Here is a 14,866-nt window from a genome sequence, read left to right as displayed (position 1 = left end):
CTCCAGTGGCAGGAACAAGTTTTGCTCGGAAGTCTGGACTCAGGCGTGGCCCTGTTACACGATACAAAGCAGACACCAGGACACAGTCAGAGACCGAGAAGTAACTAAATCATCATACCGAGAAATGGGTGTTGGGATCCTTGATATGGAGACAAAACTCTTTACTCACCCTAAAATTTATTTTTCTTCTCTGGAAACCTGGAAGGTCACAGGGTTCATCATTGGCGAGTTTTAATTTGGTTCATGAACTCTGAGACGATAATAGCCTTGCTGTGGTTGTCACTGGTTAACAAACTTGATGGATATTCATCTAGATGAACCTGAATGGGCTGGTCGGATGTTTATATTTGGATCGGGTACAAGCAAATTACTTCTATATCAGACCTGAAACCCAACGCATACCCGGTGCACCAGTCACCTCATCCTCTCTCTTTCCTACCAATGAAGGCAAACATAAATCAAGCTGTCTTCATTTCTGGCCTCCGAGTTAGTACTAGTAACAAGTTTGAACAGAAGTCATTAAGAGTCGAGTTGGAGTGATGGAAAATCGATCGATCTTTTGTTGTTGAGACCAGGGGTGTTGTGGACAAACATATGCATTTTTGCATTTTGTGGGAGAAAGAGAAAAGGGCATTACTACTATTATTGTTGGACTTGTTTGAGAAGAAAATGAAAGCGTGGAAACCAGGTATACGTTTATAGAGGATGCTAATATGAAGCCAGTTAGGCAGTAAGGCATTAATTAGTACTACTAAAATCAATAATGTTGGACACCAATTCGGTGCCACTTACAGCATTAATTAATGTCTTTTGTTTTTTATATGGATGCTTATCTATAAATAGATAATACATCCAAGTTTTAATTGCACCACAAGAGAGAAAAAGAGGAAAGTAAGAGAGGAAAAGTAATCCCATAAAATTATGAGGTATTTGTGAGAGAGTAAGTGATGTGTTTTCTCCTAATAATAGAGAGATTTTAGTTGTTTTTCTGTTAGTAGAGAGAGATTGTAATTACCACATTACTTAGTAAAATCCTTTTATACTTGCCTGTAAATGGAGCTAAATTGGGTGAACCACGTTAATTATTATGTGTCTTATTTCTTATTTTATCCTATCCCTTGTCTTTTGTCTTGTCGAGTTTATATAATAGTATCCTAATAGTAGTATCAGAACCTTCTGGTTGATGTTGTTAACACACAAAAGTTATTCGTGTATACGGTTACTATTCACGTTTACTATACTATTCACCCATACAACACTATTCACCCATATGGTATTGTTCGCACACGTTACTGTTGGCATATAAAGAAAGTCAGTGTGGTGACTAAATACAATCTAAGAAGTTTTGTCTAAAGAGATTGACTTTTAAGCGGGATCGTTTGTGACCCTTCCAATTTTTCATAGGAATTTACTTAGTGAAGTATTATTCACATGATACTATTTCTGTACATGCTACAAATAAGTTAAACGATGATAGTTGAATAAATCTCAGTGAATAAAATGACAATAAAGTATGAGATTGAGAGGTTTAAGGTGAGCAATTTCTTACTATGGAAAATGAGAATCAAGACAGTTTTAAAAAAAGACAATTGCTTGGCAGTAATTGGAGAAAAAAAAGACAATTGCTTGACAGTAATTGAAGATAGACCCGCGGAGATCACTGATAATGCAAAATGAATTAAGATGGATGACAATGCTATTGCTAATATATATTTAGCATTAGCTGATGAAGTATTATCATGTGTGATAGAGAAGAAAACAACTAAAGAGATATGAGATACTCTGATAAAGCTATACAAGTCCAAGTCTTTGCACAATAAGATTTTCTTAAAGTGGAGATTTTATACCCTTCGAATGACAAAAACCACGTCGGTGACTGACCACACCAACACAATAAAAACTCTATTTTCATAACTCATTACGTTGGGTCAACAAATAGAAAAAAATAAACGTGCAGAGCTTCTACTTCAAAGTCTTCATAATTCGTATGATTAGTTCATTATCAACTTGATCAATAATATCGTCTCAGGATATTTAATCTTTGATGATGTTCATCAACGAAAGTCTCTAAATATATAAAAGAGCTCACTGAGGTTTGGTTAATGAATTTAGAAGCAACATAACATATAACTCCTAATCGAGATTAGTTTAATATGTATAAACCCATATCTGAAAGCTCATTATTCATAGGTAATGATCATGCTTTAGAGATGGCTGGCATTGGCACCATCAAATTAAAGATGTATGGTAGCTCAATTCATATTATTTCAGGAGTACGACATGTGAAAGACTTAAAGAAAAATCTTGTATGTAGGATAATTTGGTAGTCTTAGCTGTAAGATTCGAATAGAGAATTGAATCATAAAAATTATCAAAGGAGCTGTATGTGGGATAATTTGGTAGTCTTAGCTGTAAGATTCGAATAGAGAATTGAATCATAAAAATTATCAAAGGAGCGCTGGTGGTTTTAAAGGCAAGTAAGATAGTTATGAACTTGTTTGTGTTAATGGAAGAAACACATCATGAAGCAGAGGCGTTAATCGCATCAGCTAATCCTACAAAAGAGAAAACGATGATGTGGCATAAAAAACAAAGCCACATATCAGAGAAAGGTTTGAAAATTCTCTCTGATAAGAAGTTACTCCCTGAGCTTACAAAGATTACTTTACCCTTTTATGAGCATTGTGTTATAAGTAAACAATATAGGTTAAAGTTTGACATATCAACAACTAAGAGCAAAGACATCTTTAGACTTGATTCACTTTGATGCTTGGCAAGCATCGATTGTATATTTAAAAAGAGCAAGATACTTTATATTATTCATAGATGACTTCTCTAGGAGATGTGGATGTATCCAATTAGAAGGAAGGCATATGTGCTCGTAGTCTTTATTAAGTGTTTGAGGACTGACGATGGATGAGAATATACCAATGATGAATTTAATAACTTCTGTCAACATGAATGCATTAAAAGGCAGTTCACAACAGCATACACTTCATAATAAAATGAAGTGGCATAGCGGATAAACAAAACTCTATTGGAAATAATAAGAGCAATGTTGAAGGCTGCAATTCCAGAAAAGTTATTTTAGGCAGAAGTAGTCAATACCACCTGTTATGTGATAAATTGATCTCCATCAACTGCAATTGAGCTGAAGACACCGATGGAGATGTGGATTGAAAAGCTAGCTGATTATTCTCGATTGTATATATTTAGAAGTCTTGTGTACGTGATGTCTCAAGAAGTCAGTAAGCTGGATTTAAAATCCAGAAAATATGTATTATTGGGATATGCTGATAGAGTGAAGATACCGTTTGTGGGATCCTACTGCCCACAAGGTAGTCATAAATAAAGATGCCATATTTATAGAAGATAAAATGCAAATGGAAGAACATAATAACATTTTAAAAGAGACTATAATAGTCCAGATAGAAAATACTCAGAATCATATTTCTTTTGAAGCTACATCAGAGCATGAAGAACAATAAAAAATAGAGTCTAAAACTCCTAAAGTTCGACGGTCAACTCGTGAAAGAAGACCATCAGCTTGACACTTAGACTATATTAATAAGAGAAAAATTACATACTATCTTTTAACAGGCGATGAATAGCTATTAACTTTTTATGAGGCTATTAAAAGCACATATGTATCCCTATGGATAATAGCAACGTAAGAGGAGTTTGAAGCTCTACACAAGAATAACACTTGGGATCTTGTTCCTCTACTACAAGGAAGGAATGTCATTGGCAACAAATAGGTTTACAAGATAAAATGCAATGACAATGATCAAGTGTAGTGGTATCGTGCAAGATTGGTGGTGAAAGGATATGCTCAGAAAGAAAGAATAGACTTCAATGAAATATTTTTTTCCGGTAGTACGACTTACCATAATCAAAGTAGTCTTGGTGATGTATGTTATATTTAATCTTCACTTAAAGCAGTTAGATGTGAAAACTACATTTTTTCATAGAGAAATTGAAGAAGAAATTTATATGCTCTAACCAGAGGGTTTTGTTGAAACAGGCAAGGAGAACTTGGTTTGCAGGTTGAACAAATCCTTAAATGATCTCAAACAGGTGTCGAGGTGTTGGTATAAGAGATTTGATTCCTTTATAATTAGCTTTGGTTACAATAGACTCAGTTAAGACCATTGTACGTATTACAAGAGGTTTGAAGAAGATAATGATTTCATCATTTTGTTATTGTACATGGATGACATGTTGGTAATAGGCCTCAATAAATTTTAAGTCCAAGAATTGAAGACACAGTTGACAAGAAAGTTTGATATGAAGGACTTGAGATTAACAGACAAGATTCTAGGCATGTACTAAAACAAAAGTAAGAGGAAGATTTGACTTTCTTAGAAGACTTATTTGAAGAAAATCTTGTAACTTTTTAACATGAAAGATTGTAAGCCAATTTCCACCCTACTTCTTATTAACTTTAAATTATCCTCAAGTATGTCTTTTAGCAATGAAGCAGAGAGGATGAAGATGTCTCGAGTATCGTATGCATCAACAATGAGAAGTTTGATGTTTGTTGTGATATAAACAAGACCAGACATTATACAGATAGTAGGAGTAGTTAATTGATACATGACAAATCCTGGTAAAGAGCATTAGAATACCATTAAAAGGATCTTGAGATACATCAAAGATACCTTGTATTAGAATACCATTAAGAGGATCTTGAGATACATCAAAGATACCTTAGATGACGTATTATGTTATAGAGGATTAGAATTTACCTATCAGAGGTTATGTTAATTCAGATTTTACCTCAAATCTTGGCTTGTACTCACTGGTTAGATTCTTAATCACATATTAGTTATCAAATATCGTTTAAGGAAATACGTTTTGTTTTTTAATTGATTGGAAGTGTAAGATTTTGCTTTAGGGGCATTAATGACATGCTAAAGGGTAAATAACATAATGAAAGATGGTGTATTTTGAAATTTGAGTTGAAATATCTGAGATCATTTGTCGTTGCTGTGTTAAAGCAAGAGAGAATAAATTAATAGATCATGATTTGTTAGGCGTTTTAATTTCTGAAAAAGTTATGATTTAATATAATTTTAGTTTTTTTTCCAGAAAACTAATTTAATTTTCTTCGTTATTCTTAGGACTAGTGATCTATCAGCAGCAGAGTAACCTTATGACCATTGTTACAAATCCTTGCTAGTTTAAAATATCAGACTGGTTTTTAAATAGGCAGAAGGATTACACGGATGGGAAGTATTCTCAGGTCGTGTTAAATGCATTGAACATGAAGTTGAGAGATGATTTGGAGTGTTTGAAGAAGATTCAATAATTTCTTGTTTGCTATGTTTTTATATAAACTAATTTATATAGGATCAAGTGTATTCACTAAAAACATGTTTAGCTTTTTAGATTTTTTAAATTATCTTGTCATTCAAATTACTATTTGCTTCTGCCATGTTGAACTGAAATTAATTTTAGTATTTAGTAGGTTTTCATCATTTGTATGTGATGAAGTCGTGCAAAACTGCATATAAGAATTGGGTTTTCAATGGCGTTTCTTGGGCTGGCAGAGTGGTCTTAACCTTGGTCTAGTTGTTGTTCACGTGAAAAAACAAGTTCCTTATAGGAATTAGGGACCTTTCAATACTTAAGTTAGTAATTGCAGAAGCAAAAAATAATACACGCGAAGGAAAATAATATGAGGAGCAGTTTAATTGTTGATGGTAAAGAGAGACATCAAGATGTTGATTGTTGTTATTGTCATTGGCTGTGATATTTTACTATTCTATTGGTGGAGATGTTAGTGTTTGTCGTGGTGTTTTGAGCAATTGGTGGAGAGGGTGGCTAGCTATTGTAGGCATGAAAAGTAGACACAAGAGACTGACTACCATGTGAAAGATGACCGCTATAGTCTCATAAAGTAGTAATGTTGTAATTGGCATAGAAATGTGGTGTTGCCTTGAAGAATTATGTGTGGGGACTTATTGGGAACTAAAAAAAGCATAGATGTATATGCTAGGGTAAGATTGGATAGCCCGAGGTGAGTTGAGATTGAGCGAGGGGCTTGAAATACTAAGATTTTAGTTGTTTGAGCTTGATCTGAATGACTAGAAGGTCTAGCTGCTAGGGTCAAACCCAAACAGTTAGAGAGTTCAACCATTTAGGCGTGACTCAAATGGATAGCGAGTGAGTCACTTGTCACCTTGGGGCAGCACATGTGGTCCACTTTGAACAATAATAATGACTTTCCATGATGTGTCCTAAATTACTTTTATTGGGATGTTTTTAATGATATTGAAATTGTTGTCATGGGAGGTGGAGTTTATCTTTGGTGCCTCATTCTTTTTGTTTCCCATTCGTTTTTTTTCTTTCTCTCTCTCCCTGCCATTGTTGTTGGTGCCAACTCATTTCTTTGCTCATCTTTTCTAGCTGTAGGATCGTCTTTGTTTCCCCTGTGGTCATTGGATCTTCGTACTCCTTTAGGCTGTCAAATGTTCATTATAATTCATGGGAAGGGAAGAAATGCACATTTTGGGCGTGGGACATGCACATCTGGGTAGAAATCTGGCCAGCATTCCTACCCGTTTAGGCTGGCCATGTGGCTGGAGAACTTTTTTTAAAATCTTTCTTGCACCATCTTACAACTCATTTTTAATGTTAATGTCAAATAGCTGTAATGCCACTCCATGTGTAATTTTCTTGAGGGAAATGCATCTCTGTTAAAGGCTTAGGTGATAAAGTTAGTACCCTGAGCCTGTTGGATGGCCTTGATGAAACTTACTATCACTGAAACATAATCCTGCGATCTGATTCGAACCTCGTAATGCAGGAACCACCGCGTTCTGAGGCACTACTGGGATCTTATTGTCAGGGGTCAGCACACAGACTACTGGCCGCCGTGGAGAGACTGTTGGTGTCTCGAGGAAGCGCTGAGCATGTAATTGCAGCATTGAACAAATATTTTATACATGGCTTGGCCGAAACCTGCCCCTCATGTTTGTGGTAGACTAGTCTAGAAGTGATATTGTCATATTGGAAAGGTTTTTATTTTCATGACCTCCATGTCTATTTGAATCGGTGTCAAATTCTTATTTCATTATGTGAGAAAGATGCCCTCACTTGCATCTACTTTCAGATTTCTGCATATTGCTGCTCTTTCTTTTCCTTTCCTTTCCTTTTTGATTTTGTAATTTTTTGAGTGAGCTTCTGGATATTCATTCTTGCTTCGGCGTTCCATGGAACGCAGCTTCGAAGTGTTATTTTAGACAACCGAAGGGCACTTGTGGTCTTGCAGTGGAAAAGGTGCGCATGAACCATATTTTTGGAGCTGCTACGGGCATGGAGATGGATTGGTTAATGTCTCGAGAAGAAAAATTAATTTTTAAAACAGATTTAGTTTATATTTTTTTTCTTTCCGACTAAATTTTTTTCTAAGCATGCCTTTAAAGAATCTTGTTCTCATTTTTTGCTTTTAAAATTAGGATTTTCGATGACCAATTTTTTTTTAACTTTTAGGTGTAAGAATGCTATCCATTAGTTTTTACATCAAATCTAAATTATTTTTCAAACATGCAATCATAAATATATAGTATATAATTCATACTTAATAGCTTTTTTATAACTTAATTGTGTTTGTTTTTAAAATAATTTTTATGTTATAATATATATTAATAGTATTTTTTTATTTTTTAAAATTTATTTTGATATTATTATATTAAAATGACATAAAAATAATAAAATTATATTAATTTAAAAAATAAAAAATAAATTATTTTAATTTATTTTTTCGGACTCCTGCGTTGCATTCGAATCCCAATTAACAGCAATGATTACTTATTTTGACTAATATATATATATATATATATATATATATATATATATATATATAAAAGCATATATGCAGGGAAGCAAACGTCCGCGTTATGAGTTGCTGGCTTGGCTTGCTTCCTCCTGCCTGCTGAAAACACCATTCCCCACCGCCCCACGACTCTTACATTTCGCAACAGAATTTCACTTCCTCCCCCCCCTCTCTCTCGGAATCTTGAGGACTCTTTTGAACAACAAAAAAAAAACATTACAGAGTACCTTCCAAAGCAAAGAAAAAACAGAGTAACTGCAAATTGCTTCAAACGCACATCATAACGCCCTCCTCTCCTCCATAATTCCTTCTCTCCGTTTCACTCTTCTTGAGCTACTACGGTACGCACATTTTTCTGCACACCGTAAAAAAAAGTGACTTTAATCGTGATTTTGTTTTCTACGATCTGTTGCAGTGATTGTTGGATTATGTTGCGATCTTAAAAATAATAACGTAATACAGATCTGAGTTTATAGAATTTTCGTAGTTTTCCCATGATTTACCTGAGATCTGCCCTCTATGATTTGATCTCAGCATTGTTTGATTATTACCCTTTGATTCTTTCTGTTAAGGAAATTGATTAACGATTTTAGTTAAACTATCAGTTTCCATTGTAATTATAAAATAGCTCGCTTTTGTCTGTCGTTTTTTTATATATAAAAATTCTTAGGTTAATTTAGTTAAACCCTAAGTAGAGAGAGCTTAATTTAGGAGGAGGAGGAAGAGTGAGTGTTTGCTAACTTACGTGTTAACCACAATTTTGATTTCCATCCGTTCTTGATGTTTGCAGAGAAGCGTGTTGCTGGCTGGTCATTGTGATGTGGATGGGGTTAGTTTTAGAGGCTGAAGGGTAAGCGTTTGAAGGCGTTTCAAAATTTAAGTTTTGAGAAGTAAATTAGGATGGCTCCATCTAGCAGCAAGGCAAATAAAAAGGGAGCTGCCGATGCGGCTGCCTGGATGTTCAATGTTGTCACTTCTGTTGGGATTATCATTGTCAATAAAGCCTTAATGGCTACTTATGGTTTTAGTTATGGTGAGCTTGTTTCTCATGCTCTTTTTTTTCTTTTATTTGTTTGTACGTTTATGAGGTTTTCGTAGTTTGAAGTTTCCTTTTTTATGGTTTCTTGCAGCTACAACGTTAACTGGTATGCATTTTGCTACCACAACTTTGATGACTGGTGTTTTAAGGTGGTTGGGTTACATCCAAGCCTCTCATCTACCCTACCCTGAGCTTTTGAAATTTGTTTTCTTTGCAAACTTCTCAATTGTTGGAATGAACGTTAGTCTAATGTGGAATTCAGTGGGATTTTATCAGGTAAATGTTGTTTTGCTGTGTTTTGGCAGTTGGTTATTGCAATAATGTTACTCACATGTTTATTTTAAATGTCAGATTGCAAAGCTGACTATGATTCCTGTATCCTGCCTTTTGGAAGTGTTGTTTGACAAGATTCGGTACTCACGAGACACAAAGCTGAGTATAGGAGTTGTTTTGTTGGGCGTTGGTGTTTGCACTGTCACTGATGTGAGTGTTAATGCCAAAGGTTTCATTGCTGCCTTTATTGCAGTCTGGAGCACTTCGCTGCAACAGTATGTAAGTGTTTATGAACATCTATTTGTTTACATGTGTTATCCTATTCCATTTCAATTTAAAGAAGCTTATTCATTGTAAGTTGCAAAGCTAACTAATCAAGCTCGTTAAAATGATTCATTGAGAAGTAACTCCTCTAATAACTCTGTTGAATCATTTACTTGCAGTATGTACATTACCTCCAAAGGAAGTATTCACTGAGTTCTTTCAACCTACTGGGTCACACTGCTCCAGCCCAGGCTGCAACACTGCTATTATTAGGCCCCTTTTTGGACTACTGGTTGACAAACAAAAGAATTGATACCTATGACTATAGTGCGGTCTCTGTGGTAAGATAGCCAGCAAAATTTGACTTATGTTTTTTCAATAATCATCTTCATGATTTTGCTACAATCTGGATACATCTGTCATTCTTGCATATTATTATGCATGCTGTAGAGTAGCTGAGATTTTTGTACCGTATGTTTGCTTAGGGATCGCATGAACATGCCTTATAGATGCATCTGCACTTCTAGTTGTCTACATAGCTGTGGACACATGGCTTGTCATTGTGATCTCCAGATGTGCCTATATGGTTGCTCATGTTTACATTTGCACTTGAATAAGTTCTTGCCTTGTGCACTCCAATTTGAACGTCGGCACACAAGGTGGAATGATTTGGCTATGTTGGGATTTACAATTGAGGCAGCCAATTTGAAAGGGCAGAAAACTATGAAGTCCTCGATGCAGTTTAATATATGTGTGATTAGGACTTAAAAGCTAACTGGATGCATTTTCTTAACAAGAAAAGTTAAACAGTGAGGAAGAAGCAACCCTGATCTGTGCTGTGAAAAATTTCTAGTCTGGCCGTGCTCTTAAAAAGTATAATATTAGTTTCACCTCTCCATTTTCTGCAATCAAGTCTGGCGATGACTTTAATCTCACATACAAGTTATGCTGCTGCTTATTTTTTATGGTTCCTGTTTGCATTAACTCGTGTGTTTGCTGTTCCATTTTACATGGCAGTGTTGCTTTGCATAATGTTGTACATGAATGCCTTTTATTTTCTTATAAAAGGCCGATGGCAATTTTTTCCTACTTTCTTTACCTACTAGTGTTTGTGTGTTCGAGCATGATTTTCTTACCTGAGTTTACAGAACCCCGTCTCACATTTTCTCTGAATCTTGGTCTCTGCAGATGTTTATTGTTATATCATGCACCATTGCGGTAGGGACCAACTTAAGCCAGTTCATCTGCATAGGCAGATTCACAGCTGTGTCCTTTCAAGTACTTGGTCATATGAAGACGATCCTTGTGCTGATAATGGGATTCTTTTTCTTTGGAAAAGATGGTCTTAATCTACATGTGGTTCTGGGCATGATCATAGCCGTAGTTGGGATGATTTGGTATGGCAACGCCTCATCTAAGCCTGGAGGTAAGGAGCGCTGGAGCCTCTCGCTACCTACAAACAGACCACAAAAACAAAGTAATTTGTCAGAATCCGATGAACATGATGGGAAAGTCTAAGCGTTTATGTAGGATAAATTAAGCATACAAGGGTAGCTAATTCCAGGAACTTTTAATCATTTGAGATTAGAAAACCTTGCCATTCAATTCTAATTCTTTCTTCTTGATTCTGTAATTCTTATTTTGCTTTTATTTGTATTGGATCCTATCAGGGAAAATGATGTTTTTGATAAGATTAGGTTCCCTGCAAAATCGTCTTCTGTCACACGAATATGATTCATGGTAATTTATTAGAGTCAAAGGGGAAAGAAATTGCTAGTGATTACTTTATGTTCCATTTGATTACAAATAATTTGATTTCTTTCTAGATGTACCATTGATGTATCTAAGTGACAATTTCTCCCTCTCTTCTTGTGCACATTGTATATTACTTGCACAGTTTCACAGCATCAGAAGTTTCTAGGTTTAACCGGGGGGGAAAAAACATGAAAATTGACTGAAATCCATCCAGTCGTTAAACTCGTCATTTTTTTGTTTTGACTCCTCATAGCCATTCTTCTTCGCATATACTCGAAAATCGACATAACAAATTGAACACGCCAAATCTAGCCAAGGAGCCTACTAACTTGAAGTGCATTGAAATAAAAAATTGAAGTTTTTCAAGAGTTTTTTAATTGAAAGTTTTAAGGTGCCGATTGGCATGGTAGTTCAACCGCTGCTTTATTATTTTTATTTTTTATTTTAAATTAATTTTTTTTTGTATTTTAAAATTGTTTTGGTGTATTGATGATAAAAATAAATTTTAAAAAATAAATAACTAATTATTTTAATATATTTTTAAATAAAATATTTTAAAAATAATTTTTATCACTGTTTCAAACACTTTGTGAAAACACTTTAATGGATTGTGTTCTAAAAATAAAATTTAAAATAAAATAACTAAATTAAAATTTTAAAGAGTTAAAAGGTCATGTAAGGGGTAAAAATTAAAAAAATTAAGCTAAATAAATAAAAATAATAAGTTGGGGTCATTTATGTGTTTTTCGAAAAGGAAGTTAGAGACAAAACTAAAGGAGCAACCTACTTGTTAGTTATATCTTTACTAATCTGCTATTGGATTTAGTTCATACTAAGATATGTTATTTTTCTTATTAGTCTCTATATTTTTGTTGTTGGGATCTTTGTAATTAGTTTTTATTTGAGAGAAATAGACCTCAAAAGTTTTTTTGAAAAAACACTATGCATGGTAATTACGTCGCCAAATGTTTTCTCTTTCTTACAGAGTTAGATCATGCTAACATTGGAATATGTGGTGAGATTATATTTTCTTTTGAGTCTAAACAATAAAGATTGGAAACAAACACTCCAACAAAAAGTTAACTTATTGTGAATAAAATATTGTTAATTTTAGATCAATTAGATTTATTCTCGATCTATGAAAATCTCACCATTTAGTTTTTCTAATTTTTGGATTTGTGCTGAAAAATATTATAGTGCATAGTTTCATTATTGAGTTAGATTGACTCTTTTTTGGTTAAGGGTTATTGTCATATGAACTTTCTATTTAGTTTTATGTGTACTGTTACAACTCATCTATTTAGATTATTATATCAACTATGTATTATTACTCCATCATTAAAATTCATCATTTTTCTTTGGATTATAAGGTAGTAAACCTTTCATAGCCATAACCATTTATTGTGGAACTTTTACATGTTATATATTTTTTTAAATTATTAATATGTTGTAAATGTTGAGTCAGACTTCATGAAAGTGTTGATAAATGAATTGATGATGATTTAATGTTTAGATGTATGAAAAAGTAGTGAATAATAATTTAATTTGTTATGTTTGAATGTATTGTAATGTTTTGAGATTTTCAATATAGATAAATATGTGATTTTTTTTCATGATAGGGTTTTTAGATTGTTGGAATTGTGATTGAATGTTGTTATGGTACATGAATAAACAATGAATCAATCTCAAATTAATGAATTATATGAGAATATATTTTATGTTATATTAAGGTTTTATTTGGTGTAACGTAAGTTGAGGTTTTTGAAAATTAAAACTTTAAATTAGAAATTAGGTGGTTTAATGATGTTTAAGGTCATGTGAACAGATTAAGTAATGAGTTAATTGAGTAAATTAAAAAGAGAAAATTTATATTTTTATTTCTTTAGAATTTCAACAATATGAACATAAAATAACTAAAGGAAAGAATTGTTGTTGTGGAATCTTGGTTATAATATATTAGTGTAACTAATTGATGATTAGGTAAAGAGTTAATACTGTAACCAATTTTTTTTTTTCACAATTAACTCGTTATCCAATTATATTAACACATTCTAACAAATATTCTATAACAATAATTTTTTTCCTTATTGCTGAAATCTTAAAAAAATAAAAAGATAAATTTTTAATTTTTAATTTACTCAATTAACTTACTACTTAATTTGTTCATTTGACCTTAAACATCATTAAACTTTAATTCTCAAAAACTTTAACTTCACACTAAATAAAACCTTAATATGACATAAATAAAATTCTTATATAATTCATCATATTAAGACTTGACTGATAATTTATTTATGTACCATAATAACACTTAATTACAATTTCAACAATATATACACCCTATCATGAAAAAACAAAATCACACTTTCATCATTATTAAAAACCTTAAAACATCACAATATATTTAAACATAACAAACTAAATGGTTATCCCTTACTTTTTCACACATTCAAACACTAAACCATTATCAATTCTTCGTCAATACTTTCACTAGGTTTGACTCAACATTTACAACATATAAACAATTTTAAAAATAAATAACATGTAAAAATTACATAATTAATTGTTATAAAGGTCCTTACCGCCTTGTAACCCAAATAATGATGGATTTAAATGTTAGAGTAACAGGATATAGTAATGATGTTGAAATAATAGCCCAAATAGCAACAAAATGAGTTGTAACAATACACACAAAACTGAATAGTAAGTTTTGATGGCAATAACTCCTAATTAAATAAGAGTCAATCTAAACCCAACGGTGAAACCATGCACCATAATAATTGGCAACACACACCTAAAATTTTTAAAAATTAAACGGTTCAATCTTTGTAGATCGAGAATAAACCAAAATGACTTGAAATTGATGGCATTCTATTCACGATAAGTTAATTTCTTGTCGGAGTTTTTGTTTTTGATCTTCAACATAGAAAAGAAAATCAAAAGGATATATAATCTCACCACATATTTCAAATTTAGCATGATCTAACGGTTTAAAAAGAAGAAAAAGTCTTACAACTCTAGATATCATGTATAATGTTTTTCTAGAAAATATTTGATGGTAAATATAGGTTGTCCCTTTTGGTTTTCTCTCCAACTTCTCTCTAGATATAGAAATGACACCCACTTATCTTTTTTTTTTTTTTTTCCATCTAGCTTAATTTTTTATGTGACTTTTAATCCTATTGAACTTCACCTCTTACGTAACCTTTTAACTCTTTTAAATTTTAACTTGGTCATTTTATTTTAACTCTCACCAAATAAAATCTTGGCTAGGATTTTATTACAACCACTATAATCATCATGATAAATAAAAAATTATACTAGGTTTTATTAAAATAGATGACACGTTCCGCTCCATCTCCTATAAAAAAATTAAAGGGCCCAAACTTGCTGGTATAACTTGTTAGGTCCAATAATATTTGATTTTTTTTTTCTTTTAAATTAATTTTTTTCACATCTTTTTATTTTTTTTCAAAATGATTTTTTTAATTTATATTTAAATTAATATCCATTCTCTCTTTTATTTTGTTTATTTAGCATGTTTTAAGTTTTTAGCCAATACGTATACATTTAGTTTTTAAAAAGATTATTTTAATTCATCTATAATTTTTTTTTTATGTTGTGTATAAATAGAAAATATTTATTTTTGGATAATATTTCTAATATGTGTAACCTTATATAATATTTTTTCTTTC

At 32.6% G+C, this 14,866-nt stretch overlaps 1 protein-coding gene across 1 annotated transcript; it reads left to right on the top strand.

Annotated features, from left to right (window-relative positions):
* The first annotated feature begins 7,858 nt into the window (after positions 1-7,858).
* On the top strand, positions 7,859-11,199 carry LOC105138504 (UDP-galactose transporter 2-like). Its single transcript, XM_011044594.1, has 6 exons — positions 7,859-8,181; positions 8,631-8,873; positions 8,971-9,155; positions 9,231-9,431; positions 9,596-9,757; positions 10,605-11,199. Exons 2-6 carry the CDS (start codon positions 8,741-8,743, stop codon positions 10,932-10,934), a joined length of 1,011 nt encoding a protein of 336 aa, XP_011042896.1. The 5' UTR covers positions 7,859-8,181; positions 8,631-8,740; the 3' UTR covers positions 10,935-11,199.
* The last annotated feature ends 3,667 nt before the right edge of the window (positions 11,200-14,866 follow it).

This window comes from Populus euphratica, unplaced genomic scaffold (genome assembly GCF_000495115.2).
Source record: "Populus euphratica unplaced genomic scaffold, PopEup_1.0 scaffold181.1, whole genome shotgun sequence".
NCBI classification, from domain to species: Eukaryota; Viridiplantae; Streptophyta; class Magnoliopsida; order Malpighiales; family Salicaceae; genus Populus; species Populus euphratica.
The sequence above is the reverse complement of the archived record's forward strand: the minus strand, read 5'-3'. Positions and strand labels throughout refer to the sequence as shown.

Coding starts and splice junctions, on each gene's coding strand:
- LOC105138504 (XM_011044594.1), top strand. CDS start 8,741: ATGGCTCCATCTAGCAGCAAGGCAAATAAAAAGGGAGCTGCCGATGCG. Junction 9,432..9,595: donor GCACTTCGCTGCAACAGTAT/GTAAGTGTTTAT, acceptor ATTTACTTGCAG/TATGTACATTACCTCCAAAG. Junction 9,758..10,604: donor ACTATAGTGCGGTCTCTGTG/GTAAGATAGCCA, acceptor TGGTCTCTGCAG/ATGTTTATTGTTATATCATG.